This window comes from Chiloscyllium punctatum, chromosome 26, assembly GCF_047496795.1.
Source record: "Chiloscyllium punctatum isolate Juve2018m chromosome 26, sChiPun1.3, whole genome shotgun sequence".
In the NCBI taxonomy this organism is placed as follows: Eukaryota; Metazoa; Chordata; class Chondrichthyes; order Orectolobiformes; family Hemiscylliidae; genus Chiloscyllium; species Chiloscyllium punctatum.
The window spans coordinates 21,263,118-21,287,201 of NC_092764.1; the positions used below are offsets into that span (position 1 = coordinate 21,263,118).

The 24,084-nt window shown below is 46.0% G+C and overlaps 1 protein-coding gene across 1 annotated transcript in view; it reads right to left on the minus strand.

Annotated features, from left to right (window-relative positions):
* LOC140496317 (rifampicin phosphotransferase-like) overlaps nucleotides 1–24,084 on the minus strand; it is a 184,754-nt gene that overhangs the window by 129,628 nt on the left and 31,042 nt on the right. Inside the window, exons 2-3 of the mRNA XM_072595918.1 lie at nucleotides 16,391–16,525; nucleotides 2,660–2,784 (exon numbers count right to left, since the gene is read on the minus strand). Of these exons, the coding sequence (XP_072452019.1) occupies nucleotides 2,660–2,784; nucleotides 16,391–16,525 (260 nt within the window). The remainder of the gene's footprint in view (nucleotides 1–2,659; nucleotides 2,785–16,390; nucleotides 16,526–24,084) is intronic.

Below are 24,084 nucleotides of genomic sequence, written 5' to 3' on the forward strand. Positions count from 1 at the left end.
AGGCATAGCTGGGGCCCATACGTGTGCCCATGGCTACCCCTTTGGTCTGATCTGGACCTCCTCCCTCACCTCTATCCAAGGCCCTAAAGGAGCCTTCCACATCCATCAAAGTTTTACTTGCACATCCACTAATATCATTTATTGTATCCGTTGCTCCCGATGCGGTCTCCTCTACATTGGGGAGACTGGGCGCCTCCTAGCAGAGCGCTTTAGGGAACATCTCCGGGACACCCACACCAATCAACCACACCGCCCTGTGGCCCAACATTTCAACTCCCCCTCCCACTCTGCCGAGGACATGGAGGTCCTGGGTCTCCTTCACCGCTGCTCCCTCACCACCAGACGCCTGGAGGAAGAACGCCTCATCTTCCGCCTCGGAACACTTCAACCCCAGGGCATCAATGTGGACTTCAACAGTTTCCTCATTTCCCCCTTCCCCCACCTCACCCTAGTTCTAAACTTCCAGCACAGTAACTGTCCCCTTGACTTGTCCGGACTTGTCCTACCTGCCTATCTTCTTTTCCACCTATCCACTCCTCCTTGACCTATCACCTTCATCCCCTCCCCCACTCACCCATTGTACTCTATGCTACTTTCTCCCCACCCCTACCCTCCTCTAGCTTATCTCTCCACGCTTCAGGCTCACTGCCTTTATTCCTGATGAAGGGCTTTTGCCCGAAACGTCGCTTTCGAAGCTACTTGGATGCTGCCTGAACTGGTGTGCTCTTCCAGCACCACTAATCCAAAATCTTTTCTCAATACTTGACCAATTTAACTCCCTATCGGTCTTAGAGGCACTTCGAGATTTGAAAGTCTTTTAAATCCAAAAGAAATGACAATATAGTTTAGTCACATCCAAATGAAAATAACAGCATATGTTAGAAACATATTAGTTCACTTGAAACAAAAACAGAAATTGCTGGAAAAGCTCATGAGGTCTGGCAGCATCCGTGGAGACAAAGCAGAATTAACGTTCCAAGTCCAATGACCCTTCTTCATATACCTCTGAGATTCTGAGGAAGGATTACTGGACTCAGAATGGTAACTCTTTGTTCTCTCCACAGATGCTGCCAGACCTCCTGATCTTTTCCAGCAATTTCTGGTTTTGTTCCTGATTTCCAGCATCTGTAGTCCTTTAATTTATTTGAATATATTTAATTATCCTTATTATGCAATATCATAATAACTGAACACACTGTGTAATCACATGCTAGTCCATGGCACCCCACTAAGAAGGACAAGCATGCCATGTCACCCAGATGGTTCCATCTATCAGATGTCTTGACACAATGGAAATACTAAAGAAGTTGAGGTTATTTACTTTGAGAGGAACTGGAGGAGATATTGACTGATAGAACTGACTTATAGAACATAAAACTGAATCAAGTCATTTAAATACCAAAGTACAGAAGAAAGATAAGGGAATTAATAGTCAGACAGGAAATCAGGCAAAATATTTTACACAGGTGAAGATAGACTTGTGAGCCAGTGATGAAATTCAAGAGACAATTAAATTGTTTCTGGCACGGAACTCAAACTGAAGGTTTTTTCACAGAATAACTATAGCTCATCACGCCTGCACCAACTCTACTATCAGATGACAACTGCTTGCCCTTCCCTCATACCTCTGTCTATCATTACCATCTAAACAAAAATCCATTGCCGCTTTCACTGGCTTATTGAACCTGTCTATATCACATTTCCAGGCAGTGCCTTCCATACCCTAAAAAATATTTTCTCATATCACCCTTGCACCTTACTTTAAATACATTTGGTGTAACAATTTCTATTTTCAATAATGTCTAAGTCTTACAAATCAGGTCATCCATTAAAAGAATTTTAATCGATTACAAAAATACATGGGTGTGTAATTACCTGTGTCTAAATTCAAGAAGAGTAATGCAAATTAACCAGAGGATTATTTGATAAAAATATGTTCAGTGGAATCTAAGAGCTAAGCATTTTTCTCAGATATGATGGCCATAAGTGGAATATTTACTGACTAGATAGTCTAGAAGCTGGCACTCCAGTTTGTCTGCATGCTCGAGAATTTTAGCTTTTATATCTTTGGGCGGGACAGGTTCTCCACCCAGAAGGCAGCCTGTCTGACTCTGTTTAGCCAGTTTCGTTTCCTGTTAGGCAGGCTGAAGGTTAGAAGAGGCTGAATGATCAATAACATCCAAACCCCAACCCTGGACGAAGAATGTGTTCATCACCAATCCCCAATTCTGAGGCTGTAGGGTTGAGTGATGTGGAAAATTCCTGTTCCTTACTGGTCTGCAGGTGCAGTGTTGGCACTGGCTTTGTCTCTAAGAATATCTGGGTCTTGTTGAATATAAGCCAAAAAAACAGCTATATTTATACCTCAGTTAAAATTCCAGCTGACTTCCTGGGGAGGGGATTGGCTGCGTCACCTTCAAAACGAGCGAAAACGTACCAGGTTGAACACAGATTCCTGATGCACTTGGAACTGTTGCTCACTTAATAACCCACCCTTTTACCTTTGTTACTCGATGTTTCACTATTTAGTATTGTAATAAGCTGTATGTTAATGGATGTAGCCTACTGCTGTTGAAGCGAGGACCCATTGGTTTAATGAGAGAAGTAAAATTACACCCTGATATGTCAAATCTTCACCATTTAATTCTTTATTACTGACCTGAGAAGTCCGCTAAAGGTGATTCGCCATCGCCGATGTGGCTCAAGACACTCCATCTTCAGACCACCTCCACTCCATGAGTTCTTACTGTCCACAGAACTGATGGTATCAGGATGGATTGGGTGCTGAAAGGAGCAGTTTTGCCAAAACATTGAAAAGAACATTTAAGCTGACTGTCTTGCCCTTAAATGCATCAATGCTATTTGACTCAACACATGCTAATTTCTCGCTTGAAAAAGATGTGAATGAAATGTATTTTAATGCATTTCAGTGAGCTTGATTATATATTTCCAGTCAAAGTTAGCCTGACTTCTTTCTGAAAATGTTGTAGGATTCTTGCCTTTTTCCTCTCTGTTGACTGTTCATTTCACCGAATCTGCACATGAACAGAAAGTGTGCTCCCTGCACCACTCCCACCCACTTAGCTGTCTCTGTTCACATTTCGGTAGACTATCCTTAAAAAGTTGCGTTTTGCGTCTCCTCATGTTCAGTGATCAAGCACGTCAAAATATTCTAGAGGTGAGCTTTGAAGCAAGACACTCTAGGAATGGACCATGTGTGGAAGGGAGTTGGATGCACAGCAAACAGTGAGAAAAGGGCAGAAACATAAAATTATTACACAAGCCTGAGAATTCTCAACCACCCATAGATGATCCTAATTGATATTCCCATGATGGGACTAATTATTCAGACTTCAACCAATCTTTTACTTTCTTTTCCTTTCCCATCACTTTATGTCAAACGTAACAAAATCAAATTGCACAGCTTTAAGATTGCAAACACCCCATATCAAATATCTGTTATGGACATTGCATTTCTTTCAAATTATGAATAGTAAGACCATGGTTTCATGTGGTAGATGCAAAGGAGAGCAAGTCTGGACAATACTCAATGCTCTTCGAAGTTCTACAATCTCTAACGCAATGTTTCTCAATCATGTACACAGTTTTTTGGAGGGGTTTTGATCTGGAATTAATGAATGCATCAACATTGTGGAAGTTCTAAACTTACCAAATTCCTAAACAAAATGCAAATAAATCATAGCTCAATGAAAGCTTTGGCACAACTCCTATCCAATGGGAAAATTAATTGCTTAATAATTTTTCTAAGATTATAACCAGTTGAAAGTTTGGATGATCTTCCTCCCACTTCTCGCTTTCAGCTGCCCTAGAATTAATGACAGAGCTGATAACTACTATTGGGATGTACTTAGGGTGGCCGGGGTGACATCACATGACCAACAGTCATGATAAGTCTATGCAGCAACATAACAGACTAAGGGTGGAAACCTCAATCGCTCTGACTTTTGGCACTAGGATGACAAAAACTATGACATGGCACAACTCCTGAGAAAGTGAGGACTGCAGATGCTGGAGACCAGAGTTGAAAAATGTGGTGCTGGAAAAACACAGCAGGCCAGGCAGCATCCGAGGATCAGGAGAATCGACATTTCGGGCATAAGCCCTTCTTCAGGATTGAGGCTGGTGTGCCAGGCAGGCTGAGATAAAGGGTAGGGGGAAGGGAATTTGGGGAAGGGGCGCTGGGAACACGATAGGTGGAAGGAGGTGAGGGTGAGGGTGATAGGCCGGAGAGGGGGTGGGGGCGGTGAGGTCGGGAAGAAGATTGCAGGTCAAGAGGGCAGTGCTGAATCTGGGATTGGGATTGAGATAAGGTGGGGGGAGGGGAAATGAGGAAGCTGGAGAAATCTACATTCATCCGATTGGTTGGAGGGTTCCTAGGCGGAAGATGAGACACTCTTCCTCCAGGCATCGTGTGGCCAGGGTTTGGCGATGGAGGAGGCCAAGGACCTGCATGTCCTTGGTGGAGTGGGAGGGGAAGTTAAAGTTCCTGGATTAGTGTTGCTGGAAGAGCACAGCAGTTCAGGCAGCATCCAAGTAGCTTCGAAATCGACGTTTCGGGCAAAAGTCCTTCATCAGGAATAAAGGCAGTGAGCCTGAAGCGTGGAGAGATAAGCTAGAGGAAGGTGGGGGTGGGGAGAAAGTAGCATAGAGTACAATGGGTGAGTGGGGGAGGGGATGAAGGTGATAGGTCAAGGAGGAGAGGGTGGAGTGGATAGGTGGAAAAGAAGATAGGCAGGTAGGACAAGTCCGGGCAAGTCAAGGGGACAGTTACTAAGCTGGAAGTTTAGAACTAGGGTGAGGTGGGGGAAGGGGAAATGAGGAAACTGTTGAAGTCCACATTGATGCCCTGGGGTTGAAGTGTTCCGAGGCGGAAGATGAGGCGTTCTTCCTCCAGGCGTCTGGTGGTGAGGGAGCGGCGGTGAAGGAGGCCCATGACCTCCATGTCCTCGACAGAGTGGGAGGAGGAGTTGAAATGTTGGGCCACGGGGCGGTTTGGTTGATTGGTGCTGGTGTCCCGGAAATGTTCCCTAAAGCGCTCTGCTAGGAGGCGCCCAGTCTCCCCAATGTAGAGGAGACCGCATCGGGAGCAACGGATAAAATAAATGATATTAGTGGATGTGCAAGTAAAACTTTGATGGATGTGGAAGGCTCCTTTAGGGCCTTGGATAGAGGTGAGGGAGGAGGTGTGGGCGCAGGTTTTACAGTTCCTGCGGTGGCAGGGGAAAGTGCCAGGATTGGAGGGTGAGTTGTTTGGGGGCGTGGACCTGACCAGGTAGTCACGGAGGGAACGGTCTTTGCGGAAGGCAGAAAGGGGTGGGGAAGGAAATATATCCCTGGTAGTGGGGTCTGTTTGGAGGTGGCGGAAATGTCGGCGGATGATTTGGTTTATGCAAAGGTTTGTAGGGTGGAAGGTGAGCAGCAGGGGCATTCTGCCCTTGTTACGGTTGGAGGGGTGGGGTCTGAGGGCGGAGGTGCGGGATGTGGACGAGATGCGTTGGAGGGCATCTTTAACCACGTGGGAAGGGAATTTGTGGTCTCTAAAGAAGGAGGCCATCTGGTGTGTTCTGTGATGGAACTGGTCCTCCTGGGAACAGATCCGGCAGAGGAGGAGGAATTGGGAATACGGGATGGCATTTTTGCAAGAGGTAGGGTGGGAAGAGGTGTAATCCAGGAACCTGTGGGAGTCGGTGGATTTGTAAAAAATGTCAGTGTCAAGTCGGTCGTCATTAATGGAGATGGAGAGGTCCAGGAAGGGGAGGGAGGTGTCAGAGATGGTCCAGGTAAATTTAAGGTCAGGGTGGAATGTGTTGGTGAAGTGGGAGGATTCAAAGGAGGAACTGGTCCTCACCCTTAACAATTTCTCCTTTGAATCCTCCCACTTCCTCCATACCAAAGGGGTAGCCATGGGCACACGTATGGGCCCCAGCTATGCCTGTCTCTTTGTTGGCTACATAGAGCAGTTGATCTTCCGTAATTACACCGGCACCACTCCCCACCTCTTCCTCCGCTACATTGATGACTGCATTGGCGCCACCTCGTGCTCCCGCGAGGAGGTTGAGCAATTCATCAACTTCACCAACACATTCCACCCTGACCTTCAATTTACCTGGACCATCTCTGACACCTCCCTCCCCTTCCTGGACCTCTCCATCTCCATTAATGACGACCGACTTGACACTGACATTTTTTACAAACCCACCGACTCCCACAGCTACCTGGATTACACCTCTTCCCACCCTACCTCTTGCAAAAAGGCCATCCCGTATTCCCAATTTCTCCGCCTCCGCCGTATCTGCTCCCAGGAGGACCAGTTCCATCACAGAACACACCAGATGGCCTCCTTCTTTAGAGACCGCAATTTCCCTTCCCACGTGGTTAAAGATGCCCTCCAACGCATCTCGTCCACATCCCGCATCTCCGCCCTCAGACTCCACCCCTCCAACCGTAACAGGGACAGAACGCCCCTGCTGCTCACCTTCCACCCTACAAACCTTCGCATAAACAAAATCATCAGCTGACATTTCCACCACCTCCAAACAGACCCCATTACCAGGGATATATTTCCCTCCCCACCCCTTTCCGCCTTCCGCAAAGACCGTTCCCTCCGTGACTACCTGGTCAGGTCCACGCCCCCAAACAACCCACCCTACAATCCTGGCATTTTCCCCTGCCACCGCAGGAACTGTAAAACCTGCACCCACACCTCCTCCCTCACCTCTATCCAAGGCCCTAAAGGAGCCTTCCACATCCATCAACGTTTTACTTGCACATCCACTAATATGATTTATTGTATCCGTTGCTCCCGATGCGGTCTCCTCTACATTGGGGAAACTGGGCGCCTCCTAGCAGAGCGCTTTCGGGAACATCTCCGGGACACCCGCACCAATCAACCAAACCGCCCCGTGGCCCAACATTTCAACTCCCCCTCCCACTCTGTCGAGGACATGGAGGTCATGGGCCTCCTTCACCGCCGCTCCCTCACCACCAGACGCCTGGAGGAAGAACGCCTCATCTTCCGCCTCGGACACTTCAACCCCAGGGCATCAATGTGGACTTCAACAGTTTCCTCATTTCCCTTTCCCCCACCTCACCCTAGTTCTAAACTTCCAGCTTAGTAACTGTCCCCTTGACTTGCCCGGACTTGTCCTACCTGCCTATCTTCTTTTCCACCTATCCACTCCACCCTCTCCTCCTTGACCTATCACCTTCATCCCCTCCCCCACTCACCCATTGTACTCTATGCTACTTTCTCCCCACCCCCACCCTCCTCTAGCTTATCTCTCCACGCTTCAGGCTCACTGCCTTTATTCCTGATGAAGGGCTTTTGCCCGAAACGTCGATTTTGAAGCTACTTGGATGCTACCTGAACTGCTGTGCTCTTCCAGCAACACTAATCCAGAATCTGGTTTCCAGCATCTGCAGTCATTGTTTTTACCTCAGGGAAGTTAAAGTGTTCAGCCACAGGGTGGTTGGCTGTCCCAGAGGTGTTCCCTGAAACGTTCCGCAAGTAGGCAGCCTGTCTCCCCAATGTTAATGAGACCACATCGGGTGCAGTGGATACAGTAAATGATGTGTGTGGAGGTGCAGGTGAATTTGCGACAGATATGGAAGGATCCATTGGGGCCTTGGAGGGAGGTGAGGGCGCAAGCTTTGCACTCCTTGCGGTTTCAGGGGAAGGTGCCGGGAGTGGAGGTTGGATTGGTGGGGGGTGTGGACCCGACGAGGGAGTCGCGGAGGGAATGGTCTCTCCGGAACGCGTTAGGGGTGGGGAGGGAAATATATCCCTGGTGGTAGGGTATGTTTGGAGGTGATGAAAATGACGGAAATCATCGTATCATCCTCCGTCATTTCCGCCATCTCCAAACAGACCCCACCACCAGTGATATATTTCCCTGTTGTGGTTCTGTTCGCCTAGCTGGGAATTTGTCTTGCAAATGTTTCGTCCCCTGTCTAGGTGACATCCTCAGTGCTTGGGATCCTCCTGTGAAGGAGGCTTCACAGGAGGCTCCCAAGCACTGAGGATGTCACCTGGACAGGGGACGTAACATTTGCAAGACAAATTCCCAGCTCGGCGAACAGAACCACAACAACGAGCACCCGAGCTACAAATCTTCTACCAAACTTTGAATATATTTCCCTCCCCACCCCTATCAGCGTTCCAGAGAGACCATTCCCTCCGTGACTCCCTCGTCAGGTCCACACCCCCCACCAATCCAACCTCCACTCCTGGCACCTTCCCCTGCAACTGCAAGAAGTGCAAAACTTGCGCCCACACCTCCCCCCTCACCTCGCTCCTCACCTCCCTCCAAGGCCCCAATGGATCCTTCTATATCCGGCTCAAAATCACCTGCACACACATCATTCACTGTATCCGTTGCACCCGATGTGACCTCCTCTACATTGGGGACACAGGCCGCCTACTTGCAGAACTTTTAAGGGAACACCTCTGGGACACCTGCACCAACCAACCCAACTGTCCCGTGGCTGAACACTTTAACTCTCCCTCCCATTCAGCCAAGGACATGCAGGTCCATGGCCTCCTCCATCGCCAAATCCTGACCACACGACGCCTGGAGGAAGAATGCCTCACCTTCTGCCTAGGGACCCTCCAACCACATGGGATGAATGTAGATTTCTCCAGCTTCCTTATTTCCGCTCCCCCCACCTTATCTCAGTCCCAACCCCCGGATTCAGCAGCGCCCTCTTGACCTGCAATCTTTTTCCCGACCTCTCCGCCCCCAACCCCTCTCCGGGTATCACCCTCACCTCCTTCCACCTATCGTGACAGTTGTGATTGTGGCAGCAGTGGAGGTCCAGAGCCTGTTAGTGATAACCAGGAACCTGTTACTGATAACCAGGAACCTGTTACTGAGAACCAGGAACCCGTTACTGAGAACCAGGACAATGTCAAACAGCGAATGGAGGAGGAGGAGGAATAAAAACATCAACATGTTGCAATGAAATCGTGCATTATGTTCAGATGGTGCCAGAGCATTGCAACACTTTGCACATAACACGCGATAAAACACTCAAGTCTGTATTAATTATATACATGTGATAATAAATTTAAATCTGTTGGTTTGGCTGGATTTACATTAAGTTCCAACTCTCATGTTTTCGCAAACTGAAAAGACCATCATGACAAATAACATTTCTTTTCAATCTTTTGAAGAAAATTTAATCCAGAATTAGAGTTCAGTATAAAATAGAACAAGGTTAGTTTAGTAAAGCTGCTCTGTTTATCCCCTTTCGTTATCATTAGTTGACTGCCATTTCATTTTTAGTAATGACGAAACATGTATATTGCAAACTTTTCAGTGTGTTTATTAGATAGTGAGGTTTTTTTTCTGAAAGATAAAGGAACAGTTTGATCCTGAATTTGACCCCAACTAAATGTTCTCACACAACAGGAGATTTTGTGCTCAGGAACAGGACTCCCGGAAGGCATGTTGCCTCCCTGGTGCCAGGGTCTGGGATGTTGCCGATCGGGTTTACAAGATTCTGAAGGGGAGGGTGAGTAGCCAGAAATTGTGGTACATATTGGCACCAATGATATAGTCAGGAAAGGGATTGAGGATATGAAAAATGATAACAGAGGGTTAGGTTGGAAGCTGAAGAGCAGGACGAATAGAGTAGTGATCTCAGGTTTGCTACTGGTGCCACGAGATAGTGCGATGAGGAACAGTCAGGGAATGCAGCTTAACGCATGCCTGCGAGGCTGGTGCAGGAGGGAGGGCTTCATATACCTCGACCATCGGGATACCTTCTGGGAAAGGTGGGACCTGTACATGAAGGACGGGTTGAACCTGAACTGGAGGGGCACAAATGTCCTGGGTGGGAGATTTGCTCATGTGATTCGGGAGGGTTTAAACTAGTTTGGCGGGGGGGGGGTGGGAATCGGAACCACATGTCTGAGAGGGGGTCAGTTGCAGACAGGGCAGTGACAGGATGTATTGAATCGATCAGGAAGGTTTCTCATGGGATGAAACAAAGGGATCGGTTAAAGTGTGTCTGTTTTAAAGCAAGGAGTGTCTGAAATAAGAGTGACGAACTTAGAGCAGGGATCAGTACTTGGGGCTACGATGTTGTGACCATAACAGAGACATGGGTTCCAGAGGGGCAGGAACGGTTGCTTCATGTTCCATGGTTTAGAACGTTTAAAAATAACAGGGAGGGTGGAAAAAGAGGAGGGATGCAGCATTGCTAATCAGAGAGTACATCACAGCTACAGAAACGAAGGTTGTTGAGGAAGGTTTGTCTACTGAGTCAGTATGCGTAGAAGTTAGGAACAGCAAGGGAACAGCTACCGCATTGGGGATTTTCTACAGACCACCGAATAGCAGTAGAGAGATTGAAGATCTCATAGGCAGGCAGATTCTGGAAAAATGCAGAACAGAGAACATAGAACATAGAACATAGAAAAGTACAGCGCAGTACAGGCCCTTTGGCCCTCAATGTTGTGCCGATCCAAGCCCACCTAACCTACACTAGCCCACTATCCTCCATATGCCTATCCAATGCCCATTTAAATACCCATAAAGAGGGAGAGTCCACCACTGCTACTGGCAGGGCATTCCATGAACTCACGACTCGCTGAGTAAAGAATCTACTCCTAACATCTGTCCTATACCTACCACCCCTTAATTTAAAGCCATGCCCCCTCGTAATAGCTGACTCCATACGTGGAAAAAGGTTCTCATGGTCAACCCTATCTAAACCCCTAATCATCTTGTACACCTCTACCAAGTCACCCCTAAACCTTCTTTTCTCCAATGAAAACAGCCCCAAGTGCCTCAGCCTTTCCTCATATGATCTTCCTACCATACCAGGCAACATCCTGGTAAACCTCCTCTGCACCGTTCCAGTGCCTCCACATCCTTCCTATAGTATGGCGACCAAAACTGTATACAATACTCCAGATGCGGCTTCACCAGAGTCTTATACAACTGCAACATGACCTCAGGACTCCGGAACTCAATTCCTCTACCAATAAAAGCCAGTACGCCATATGCCTTCTTCACAGCACTATTTACCTGGGTGGCAACTTTCAGAGATCTGTGTACATGGACACCAAGATCCCTCTGCTCTTCCACACTATCAAGTATCCGACTATTAGCCCAGTACCCCATCTTCTTGTTACTCTTACCAAAGTGAATCTCTTCACTCTTACCTGCATTGAACTCCATTTGCCACCTTTCTGCCCAGCTCTGCAGCTTATCTATATCCCGCTGTAACCTGCCACATCCTTCCTCACTGTCAACAACTCCACCGACTTTCGTATCATCCGCAAACTTGCTCACCCAACCTTCTAGCCCCTCCTCCAGGTCATTTATAAAAACCTGGAGGAGGGGCTAGAAGGTTGGGTGAGCAAGTTTGCGGATGATACGAAAGTCGGTGGAGTTGTTGACAGTGAGGAAGGATGTGGCAGGTTACAGCGGGATATAGATAAGCTGCAGAGCTGGGCAGGAAGGTGGCAAATGGAGTTCAATGCAGGTAAGAGTGAAGAGATTCACTTTGGTAAGAGTAACAAGAAGATGGGGTACTGTGGTGTTCCGCAAGGATCTGTTTTGGGACCATTGCTGTTTGTCAATGGTCCCAAAACAGATCCTTGTGGAACACCACTAGTAACTGCACTCCAAAATGAACCTTTACCATCAACTACTACCCTCTGTCTTCTTCCAGCCAGCCAATTCCTAATCCAAACCTCCAACTCACCCTCAATGCCATACCTCTGTATTTTTTGCAGTAGCCTACCATGGAGAACCTTATCAAATGCCTTACTAAAATCCATATACACCACATCTACCACTTTACCCTCGTCCACCTCCTTAGTCACCTTCTCAAAGAATTCAATAAGGTTTGTGAGGCACGACCTGCCCTTCACGAAGCCATGCTGACTATCCTTGATTACATTATTCCTATCCAGATGTTCATAAATCCTATCCCTTACAATTCTCTCTAAGACTTTGCCCACAACAGAAGTGAGACTCACCGGTCTATAGTTACTAGGGTTATCCCTACTCCCCTTCTTGAACAAGGTGAACCACATTTGCTATCCTCCAGTCTTCTGGCACTATTCCTGTAGACAATGAGGACATAAAAATCAAGGCCAATAGCTCTGCAATCTCCTCCCTTGCTTCCCAGAGAATCCTAGAATAAATGCCATCAGGCCCAGGGGACTTATCTATTTTCACCCTTTCCAGAATTTCCAACACCTCTTCCCTACATACCTCAAAGCCATCCATTCTAATTAATTGTGACTCAGTATTCACATCGGCAACAATGTCCTGTTCCTGAGTGAATACTGACAAAAAGAATTCATTCAGTGTCTCCCCAATCTCTTCAGCCTCCACTCGCAACTTCCCACTACTATCCTTGACTGGACCTATTTCTACCCTAGTCATTCTTTTATTCCTGACATACCTATAGAAAGCCTTTGGGTTTTCCATAATCCTACCAACTAAGGACTTTTCGTGTCCCCTCCTTGCTGCTCTTAGCTCTCTCTTCAGATCCTTCCTGGCTACCTTATAACTCTCAATCGCCCTAATTGAACCTTCACGCCTCATCTTTACATAGGCCGCCCTCTTCCCTTTAACAAGGGATTCCAATTCCTTATTAAACCACGGATCCCTCACATGACCCTTTCTTCCCTGCCTGATAGGTACATACTTATCAAGGACACTCAATAGTTGCTCCTTGAACAAGCTCCACATATCAATTGCACCCTTCCCTTGAAGCCTACTTTTCCAAGCCACGCATCCTAAGTCATGCCTCACCGCATCATAATTTCCCTGCCCCCAGCTATAACTCTTGCCCTGCAGTGCACACTATCCCTCTCCATTACTACAGTAAAAGTCACCGAATTGTGGTCACTGTCCCCAAAGTGCTCACCTACCTCCAATTCTAACACCTGGCCCGGTTCGTTACCCAGAACCAAATCCAGTATGGCCTCACCTCTTGTTGGCCTGTCTACGTATTGTGTCAGGAAACCCTCCTGCACACATTGGATAAACACCGACCCATCTAACGAACTGGAACTATTGCTTTCCCAGTCAATATCTGGAAAGTTAAAGACCCCATAACAACCACCCAATTACTTTCACTCTTCTCCTGAATCATCCTCGCAATCCTTTCTTCTACGTCTCTAGGACTATTAGGAGGCCTGTAGAAAACTCCTAACAGGATGACCTTACCTTTCCTATTCCTAAACTCAGCCCAAGCTACCTCAGATGGCGAGATCCATCGTCCTTTCCACCGCTGTAATACTATCTTTGACAAGCAATGTCACACCTCCCCCTCTTTTACCCCACCTCTGACCCTATTAAAACATTTAAAGCCTGGAACCTGCAACAGCCAATCCTGCCCCTGTTCTACCCATATCTCCGTAACAGCCACAACATCGAAGTCCCAGGTACCAACCCACGCTGCAAGTTCACCTACATTATTTCGTATACTTCTTGCATTGAAGTATACACACTTAAAGCCACTTTCCTGCTTACATGCACCCTCCTTTGAGATTGATGCCATGTTCCTAATCTCCCTACACTCCAGGTCCTGCACCCTAAAGCTACAGTCTAGGTTCCTATGCCCCTGCAGATTTGTTGTTATGGGTGATTTCAACAACCCTGCGAAGTAGCAGGGTTGTTGTTATGGGTGATTTCAACTTTCCCAATATCGACTGGAACCTCCTAAGTGCAGATGGTCTGGATGGAGCCATTTTTGTCAGGTGTATTCAGGAAGGGTTCCTTACTCAGGATGTAGACAGATCGACAAGGGGAGAGGGCATTTTGGATTTGGTGCTCGGCAACGAGCCAGGACAGGTGTCAAATCTCACGTTGGGAGAGCACTTTGGTGAAAGTGATCACAACTGCCTCACATTTAGCATAGCCTTGGAGTGGGAAAGGAGCAATTACTGAGGGAAGATATTTAATTGTGGAAAAGGAAATTATGAAGCTATCATATGGGGGTTGGGAAGTACAGACTGAGAGCAATTGTTCCACAGAAATGGCACAGCAGACATATGGAGACTATTTAAGGAGTAGTTGTTGCGAGTGATGCACGAATTTGTTCCTCTGAGGCAGGTAAGAAGGGATAAGATTAAGGAACCTTGGATGACAAGAACAGAGGAACTTATCATCAAAAGGAAGAAGGCAGCTTACGTAAGGTGGAGGAAGCAAGGATCTAGCACAGCTTTAGAGGATTACAGGCTTGCTGGAAAGGAGCTCAGAAATGGATTGAGGAGAGCCATGAGGGAACACAAAAAAGGCTTGGCAGGAAGGATGAGGGAGAACCCAAAGGCATTTTAGTGAGGAATAAGAGAATGATCAGGGAGAAGGTAGGGCCGATCAAGGGTAGCGGAGGGAACTTGTGCGCGGAGTCTGAGCAGATAGGGGAAGACCTAAATGAGTTTTTTGCTTCGGTTTTCACCAAGGAAAGGGAACTTGTTGTAATTGAAATCTTATAGGAGCTGGGATACAGTCTTGACCAGTTCAAGGTTGATGAAGTTAATATGCTAGAAATTTTGGAAAACAGTAAGATTGATAAGTCCCCAGGGCCCGACCAGATTTATCCTAGGCTGCTCCGGGAAGCGAGAAAGGAGATTGCTAAGCCGCTGGCGAGGATATTGGCCTCCTCACTCTCTACAGGAGTCTTACTGGAGGATTGGAAGGAGGTGAATGTTGTTCCTCTTTTCAAGAAGGGTAATAGGGAAATACCTGGCAATTACAGACCAGTCAGTCTTATGTCTGTGGTCAGCAAAGTTTTGGAAAGAATTCTGAGGGATAGGATTTATGACTACTTGGCAAAATATAGTGTGATTAAAGGCAGTCAGCATGGCTTTGTGAGGGGAAGGTCATGCCTCACAAATCTTATTGAGTTCTTTGAGCAGGTGTCAAGACAGGTCGACGACGGTCGAGCAGTGGATGTGGTGTATGTGGACTTCAGCAAGGCATTTGATAGTGTTCCCCATGGTAGGCTCATTCATAAAGTCAGGAAGTATGGGATACAGGGGGATTTGGCTATCTGGACTCAGAATACTGTGGATGACAGAAGGCAGAGAGTGGTTGTAGATGGAGGTCAGTGTTGAGTGGGGTACCGCAGGGCTCTGTTCTTTGTAGTTTTTATAAATGACTTGGTGCAAGAGGTTGAGGGGTGGGTTAGTAAATTTGCAGATGACACAAAGGTTGGAGGTGTCATGCGCGACATAGACACGATGCAGAGCTAGGCTGAGAAATGGCAGATGGAGTTCAATCTGGATAAATGCAAAGTGATGAATTTTGGAAGGTTGAACTCCAATGCCGAGGATTAAAGACAGGATTCTTGACAGTGTGGAGGAACAGAGGAATCTGGGTGTGCAAATACATAGATCCCTCAGAGTTGCCACCCAAGTGGATAGGCTTGTTAAGAAAGCATATGGTGTTTTGGCTTTCATTAACAGGGGGATCAAGTTTAAGAGCCGCGAGATTTTGCTGCAGCTCTACAAGTCCCTGGTGAGACCACACTTGGAATATTGTGTCCCGTTCTGGTCACCCTACTATAGGAAAGATACAGAGGCTTTGGAGAGGGTGCAAAGAAGGTTTACCAGGATGCTGCCTGGACTGGAGGGCTTGCCTTATGAAGAGAGGTTGAATAAGCTTGGACCTTTCTCTCTGCAGAGAAGGAGGAAGAGAGGAGACCTGATCGAGATATACAAGATAATGAGAGGAATAGATAGAGTCAATAGTCAGAGACTTTTCCCCAGGGCAGGATTGACTAGTATGAGGAGTCATAGTTTGAAGGTATTGGGATGAAGATATAAAGGAGACGTCAGAGGTAGGTTCTTTACGCAGAGAGTTGTGAATACATGGAATGTGTTGCCAGCTATGGTGTTGGAAGCAGAGTCTTTGGGGACATTTAAGCGACTGTTAGACACGCACATGGATAGCAGTGAGTTGAGAGGTGCGTAGGTTAAGTTACTATATTTTACATTAGGATTAAAGCTCGGCACAACATCGTGGACCAAAGGGCCTGTTCTGTGCTGTACTTTTCTATATTCCATGTTCTAACAAACTATAATGCAAGTTTAGGCTGACATTCTCCTCCCCGATAACTCAAAAGTATAGAAAATTTTACAACGCCTACTCTTGCAGAAATCAGCTAACTGAATACAAATTGAACCAGACTGTAGGCCTCTCTAGTATGTAACTTCACTACATGGCAACTTTAGCAAGTGCACCCATTGGATCTATTCTTTAACCCTTAACTGCTTGAGATATGTATTTATCTCCTTAAATAAAAGAAAAAATAAGCACAGTTTTAACTGTTCTTGTGGAGAAAACAACGTTCTAGAAAAATAAATTTTATTATGGAAAAAGCTGCAAATGGGGCTTACCTCAAAATATCCAATTCCATCAACTCGAAGCAACACCCATATTTCACATAAGTCATTGGGTTTCCGGCAAATACGAACAATAAAGTAGGTCTTATCCACTTCTGTGAATCCCATAAAATAAACTGAGTCGATAGCCTGTAAAAAGTGCAGAAAGTCATCAGGTCTAATCAATGATTGTTGATACAGTAAAATAAGAACTGCTTCAAAATGCACTGCAAGACATATACAATGAAGTTGTCCCATGTATTGTGTAATGTGTGCAAGTTGAAATAATGTTGACAATTTTAATATTTTCAGATATGCAATATTCCAAAAGCCAGTCTTGCCACAGAACAGCTTATAAAGTAACATCCGTAATATGCTTTACATAGACTGATTTGTTCTTAGTGAAATGGTTCTGTGAAACCATGTGGCGATCCATATTCGGAATTTTTTGTTTTAAACTGCAGACAGTTTGAAGATTTACAAACATACAGACATACACAGACACAACAAAGACAATAAGAAACAATACGTTGTGTGGTGATATTCTCTATCTCCAGGGTGAGCTATGTAGCCAGTCTGATGTGGAGAAAGTGAGGACTGCAGATGCTGAAGATCAGAGCTGAAAAATGTGTTGCTGGAAAAGCGCAGCAGGTCAAGCAGCATCCAAGCAGCAGGAAAATCGACGTTTCGGGCCCTTCACCAGGACAAAGGACCCGATACCCAGCATGAGCAAAACCAACGTAGTGTACAAAGTCCCACACAAGGACTGCACAAAACACTACATAGGACAAACAGGAAGACAGCAAACGATCTGTATCCATGAACACCAACTAGCCACGAAACGACACGACCAGCTATCCTTAGTACCCACACACGCTGACGGCAAGCAACATGAGTTCGAGCAACATGAAGAAGGGCTTATGCCCGAAACGCTGATTCTCCTGCTCCTTGAATACTGCCTGACCTGCTGCACTTTTCCAGCAACACATTTTTCAGCCAATCTGATGTAACAACACTGTACATATATTTATAAAGACAAGTCTCAATATTATTGTGGTTCTGTTCACCGAGCTGGGAATTTGTGTTGCAGACATTTCTTCCCCTGTCTAAGTGACATCCTCAGTGCTTGGGAGCCTTCTGTGAAGCACTTCTGTGTTGTTTCCTCCGGCATTTATAGTGGTTTCTGTCTGCCGCTTCCGGTTGTCAGTTCCAGCTGTCCGCTGCAGTGGCTAGTATATTGGGTCCAGATCGATGTGTTTGTTGATAGAGTCTGTGGATGAGTGCCATGCCTCTAGGAATTCCCTGGCTGTTCTCTGTTTGGCTTGTCCTATAATAGTAGTTTTGTCCCAGTTGAACTCACGTTGCTTGTCGTCTGCGTGTGTGGCTACTAAGGATAGCTGGTCGTGTCGTTTTGTGGCTAGTTGGTGTTCATGGATACGGATCATTAGCTATCTTCCTGTTTGTCCTATGTAGTGTTTTGTGCAGTCCTTGTGTGGGATTTTGTACACTACGTTGGTGTTGCTCATGCTGGGTATCGGGTCCTTTGTCCTGGTGAGTTGTTGTCTGAGTGTGGCTGTTGGTTTGTGCGCTGTTATGAGACCTAGTGATCGTAGTAGTCTGGCTGTCAGTTCAGAAATGTTCTTGATGTATGGTAATGTGGCTAGTCCTTTGGGTTGTGGCATGTCCTCATTCCGTTGTCTTTCCCTTAGGCATCTGTTGATGAAACTGTGGGGGTATCCGATTTTGGCAAATACATTGTAGAGGTGTTCTTCTTTCTCTTTTTGTAGTTCTGGTGTGCTGCAATGTGTTGTGGCCCTTTTGAACAGTGTCTTGATGCAACTTCTTTTGTGTGTGTTGGGGTGGTTACTTTCATAGTTTAGGACTTGGTCTGTGTGTGTGGCTTTCCTGTATACCTTTGTGGTGAATTCTCCGTTCGGTGTTCTCTGTACCATCACGTCTAGGAATGGGAGTTGGTTGTCCTTTTCTTCCTCTCTAGTGAATCGGATTCCTGTGAGTGTAGCGTTGATGATCCGGTGTGTGTTCTCTATTTCTGTGTTTTTAATGATTACAAAGGTGTCATCCACATATCAACCCAGAGTTTGGGTTGAATTTTTTGGGGTTGAAATTCAACACAGAAGCGCTTCACAGGAGGCTCCCAAGCACTGAGGATGTCACCTAGACAGGGGATGAAACGTCTGCAACACCAATTCCCAGCTCAGCAAACAGAACCACAACAACGAGCACCCGAGCTACAAATCTTCTCACAAACTTTCAATATTATGTTTGGAAGATTAAAAGAAAGGATAAAGGACAGGGCTCCTCAGCCAACATTTGCTAAGAGAACATTAGCAGCTCACAGTTGCTATTGTTATTCAAAGCCATTAACATGATTTGGGGTTTCAATACTAGATTGTTACGATTGTGATTCAATGTTAGATTGTGCATGTACAAATAAAAAGTTTTTCAGTTTCTGAAATAATATCAACTAGGTACAACTAAGTCTAAATCATAAAAAATGTTATGTGGGGCATAGCATATTTTCTGAACCATTTTTGGATTTGCTCTTTAAAGCAAGTTTTAATTTGCAGGCCAAGTGCCTGGTTCAAAAATGTTTTTCCTTTGATTTTTTTTTCAGTGGATCCACACGATAATACAAATAATATGAAATGGGAGGATGGAAGCAGAGGATACTGTTAGTTGTAGGCTGGATTGGGCTGGGCTGGATTGGATGTTTTACCTGAGGTAACAGACAAGAAGAATAGGCAGGTTCTTCAATGAGCAGCAGATACAACTTTCACATTTGATATCACTAAGGAAGTACCTGCTTTTTTAAAAACATTGAACTGGATTTTGTGGTCACAGCAAAGCCATGCCCTTAATAATTATGTGTGTAGAAAGCTGTCCAAAAGATTATTTTGATATCTTCAGTGACAGCTTTCTCATTCAGAAAGCTATTTTAAATTGAGCACGAGATAAATGGAATCTCAGGCATGCAGCATCGGTGATAACAGACAGCACAGTAAGCAGCCAGTCACATAAACAAGAAACCAGGAAGTACAAACCTTTGGTTTTCTTTAAGTCAAACGCACCACACAAGAACATTAATTTAAAACATATACCAAGAAATCCATCAAAGAATTCAGAAGAGACACATTGATCCAAAGAAAAATGAGACAATGAAACAAGATAACACACAGCTTGTTTGAAGCGAATAATATAGATAAACTTAACAGGAAATTGGACAAACATATGATAGAGAAGGATGTTTTATAATCGTTGATTCAGATAAGAATAGGAGGAGATACAACTACATTGGACTAGATTAGATTAGATTCTCTACAGTGTCGAAACAGGCCCATCGGCCCAACAAGTCAACACCAACCCTCCGAAGAGCAACCCACCCAGACCCATTCCCCTACACCTAACACTATGGACAATTTGGCATGGCCAATTCACCTGACCTGCACATCTTTGGACTATGGGAGTAAACCAGAGCACCTGGAGGAAACCCACACAGACATGGGGAGAACGTGCAAACTCCACTCAGGCAACTGTCTGTGTGGAGTTTGCACATTTTCTTTGGGGACTGCTTTGGGGGAAATGACCCCTTTCCTTGTCATATCAAAATAAATATTTTCCTTCATTTCTAGTTTAATATCTAAAATAATGTTTATTAATCATAATGAAAAATAAAATCGGCATTTCAGAAATGCAAATTTAGTTTCTCAGGGCCAGCAAAGATGTTTGCTTCTAATTAAAATGTTAGCATGTCAGTATAACAAAATGGCACCTCATTCCCCATGGTGTAAATGTTTCCAATACCTTCACTGTGAGGCAATAATGGTGACGGCAGGGTAAGAAGTATTCAGGCTGCTATCCTCATGTGCTCCCGTATACCTGGCCAGCCTCATTCATCTTTGTTTCTCCTTTTTGGTTTCTTCGTTTATCTTTTCATCAAAGTTCACCTGTTCTTATTTTCTGCGGCTACAATAGAGGAAGGCAGTTGCAATGGCCAGCTGTGGCAGTGTGTTGGATCTGGATGTCCGTTCCTCATCGCCAAAGTGGCTGCAGCTTCAGTGATGGTTCCATCGGCAACGACTCAGTTGGTTTCAGCCCGTTCTTCCTGGTGGGGGGTGTCAGCTAATGTTTCACTGTCAATGGATCTGGCCTGTTCCTCCTGGTGGGGGGTGTCAGTTACTGTTTCACTGCCAGTGGGTCTGATCCATTCCTCCTGGTGGGGGTTTCAGTTACTGCTGTACTTTGTTTTATTTAATGTTAAAAACAAACCTTTGCTGCTAAATCATTCAAGGGCAGTAGCTATTAAAACTATTTTCAATTCAGGAAGTCACTTTCAGTGGAATTCTAACCTGCTTAGAAAGTTATTTGGTTTTAAACTGATAGGGTGTCATTCATGTTGCTTGTTGCTCTGGGGAAGGAGGGACTAATGAACCCAAATGCTTCTCTCATAAAAGACAACTGACAGCTCAAGCCTTTCTTCATGTGCACATCAGGACAACTGCAAGAATGCCACATTTCAAACAATCACAACAATTCATGCTACAGGAGAAAGGATGATGATTGGTCAGGCATTGCCATAGTGAAAGCAGCAGAGAACTAAAAGCTCCTCAAGCTCTGAGTAATTCATAAAAGGCGGCTGCAGAGGAGGCTACACATTGATTCCAGTTCATTCCTCGTGGCTATGGCAGTGAAGCAGTGGCTTCAGCAGCAACTACCGTAGGAAGAGATTGTGCGACGGCTTCAGCGTTGGCGTTTGGTGGGTCTGGTCTGTCTCTCCTGGTTATAGCCAGGATGAGGGAGGGAGCAATGCAGCAATTTCAGTGGAGACAGTGTGGTGGGTCCCATTCAGTAATCCTTGCTTCAGTGCTGTCAGGAGCAGCTTCGGTAGCAGCGTCCCATAGCCACTCCCTAAATCCAGGAACCATGGAACGACCAAGAGATGAACTTTGTCTTCACTTGGGCTCAATTATTTCTTTTTATAATTTCTGTAACTAAAATGGTGCTGGATTATGGCCACTTATACACTTTTCACTATGTTTTCATAAATGCAAGTGACTATGAATTCTATCGGGGTAACAGTTTCATTTCACTGATGCAGAACTGTAACAGTTGCCTTTGGTTTAGTATAAACTCACTGTCAGCACCATCTGGATTTTCTCACCCCTTCTTCCTTACTCAGCTAAAAGGTCAGTGGAAGCCCATTCAGAGGGAGAATGGCCAATTGACCATATGGCTCACAGAACTTCCCCTCGCCGCCCAACCCCACATATGCTCAGGTCAGCAGGCTCTGTCCATCAGCTTGCTGAGGCAATCAAATGGGCAGCAGAGCAATGCTATCAGCTATATCAGTGACCATTGTTCAGACAACAGCTACTCCCCAAGGCCAAGGGTAAGTAGGTCCACCACTTACCAACTTCATTTTATGTCCAAGTTATGAGGCATGAGGCAACAAATCGGAGCAGCGAGAGCCAGGAGGAGGTGGCGTTGGTGCGAGGTGATTGTCAGGAAGGCCGGTAAGTATATTTAGACTTCTTACCTTCAGGCTAGCAAGGGAGGAGTGAGCAAAGGACTTCTGGGAAGGATAAGTAGAACAGGTTATATTTGCGTGGTTGCGTTACCCAAGACACTACTTGGGTAGTGTCTATCATCCATCCTCCTCCTCTAACCTAAAAAAAAAGGTTGTGGGAGCCAGATTGACAAGGCAAGGTAAATAGTTTATTTCCTAATCCTTTTTTTTAATAGTCACTTCGGCAGTTAGAACAGTGGGAATGGAGTATAGGGCAGTGGAATGTTCCTCCTGCAGAATGTGGGAAGTAAGGGTCACCACTAGCGTCCCTGCTGACTACATCTGTGGGAAGTGCACCCAACTCCAGCTCCTCGAAAACCGCGTTAGGGAACTGGAGCTGGATTTGGATGAACTTCGGATCATTCGGGAGGCAGAGGGGGTTATTGACAGGACTTACAGAGAGGCAACCACTCCCCAGATAAAAGAAAAAGACAGATGGGTGACAGTTAGGGGACAGAAAGGGAACCGGCAGGCAGTGCAGGGATCCCCTGTGGCCATTCCCCTCAACAACAAGTATCCCGTTTTGGATACTGTTGGGGGGGATGACTTACCAGGGGAAAGCAGTGGGGTACATGCTGCTCAGAAGGGAAGGGGGAAGAGGAGCAGAGCAGTAGTCACTGGGGACTTGATAGTTCGGGGGACAGATAGGAGGTTCTGTGGGGACGAGAGAGACTCACAGTTGGTGTGTTGCCTCCCGGGTTCCAGTGTCCGTGATGCCTCTGATCGTGTTTTTGGGATCCTTCGGGGGGAGGGAGAGCAGTCCCAAGACCTGGTCCACATTGACACCAACGACATAGGTTGGAAGAGAGATGGGGACCTGAGGCAGAAATTCAGGGAGCTAGGATGGAAGCTTAGAGCTACGACAAACAGAGTTATTTTCTCTGGTTTGCTGCCCGTGCCACATGCTAGTGAGGTGAGGAATAGGGAGAGAAAGGAGTTGAACACGTGGCTACAGGGAGGGTGCAGGAGGGAGGGTTTCAGGTTTTTGGATAATTGGAGCTCTTTCTGGGGTAGGTGGGACCTCTACAAGCAGGATGGTCTTCATCTAAACCAGAGGGGTACCAATATCCTGGGGGGGAAATTCGCTAAAGCTATTAAGGTGGATTTAAACTAGAACAGCAGGGAGATGGGAACCAAAATTGTAGGGCAGATACAGAAGAGGATGAGAGTAGGGAGTTCCAAAATCAAGTATCTGACACTGGCAAGCGAGAACCTGGATTGAGGTGTGTGTACTTCAACGCAAGGAGCATCCGAAATAAAGTGGGTGAACTGGAAGCATGGGTTGGTACCTGGGACTTCGATATTGTGGCCATTACGGAGACATGGATAGAGCAGGGTCAGGAATGGCTGTTGCAGGTTCCGGGATTCAGATGTTTCAGTAAGAACAGAGAAGATGGTAAAAGAGGGGGAGGTGTGGCATTGTTGATCAGGTACAATATTACAGTTGTAGAAAGGATGTTTGGGGACTCGTTAACTGAGGTAGTATGGACTGAGGTTAGAAACAGGAAAGGAGAAGTCACCCTGTTGGGAGTTTTCTATAAGCCTCCGAATAGTCCCAGAGATGTTGAGGAAAGGATATCAAAGATATCAAAGGAGTGAGAGAGGCAGGGTAGTTGTCATGGGGGACTTCAACTATCCAAATACTGACTGGGATCACTGCAGTACGAGTACTATAGATGGGTCAGTTTTTGTCCAGTGTGTGCAGGAGGGCTTCCTGACACAGTATGTAGACAGGCAAACAAGGGGCGAAGCCACTTTAGATTTAGTACTGGGTAACAAGCCTGGCCAGGTGTTAGATTTGGAAGTATGTGAGCACTTTGGAGACAGCGATCACAATTCTGTCAGGTTTACTTTAGTGATGGAAAGGGATAGGTGTACTCCACCGAGCAAGAGTTAAAGCTGAGGGAAAGGAAATTACGATGCAATTAGGAAAGATTTAGGAAGTGTAGAATGGGGAAGGAAACTGCAGGGGATGAGCACATTAGAAATGTGGAGCTTATTCAAGGAAAAGCTCCTGTGTGTCCTAGATAAGTATGTACCTGTCAGGCAGGGAGGAAGATATAGAACGCGTGAGCCGTGGTTTACGAAGGAAGTGGAATCCCTGGTCAAGAAGAAGAAGGCTGAT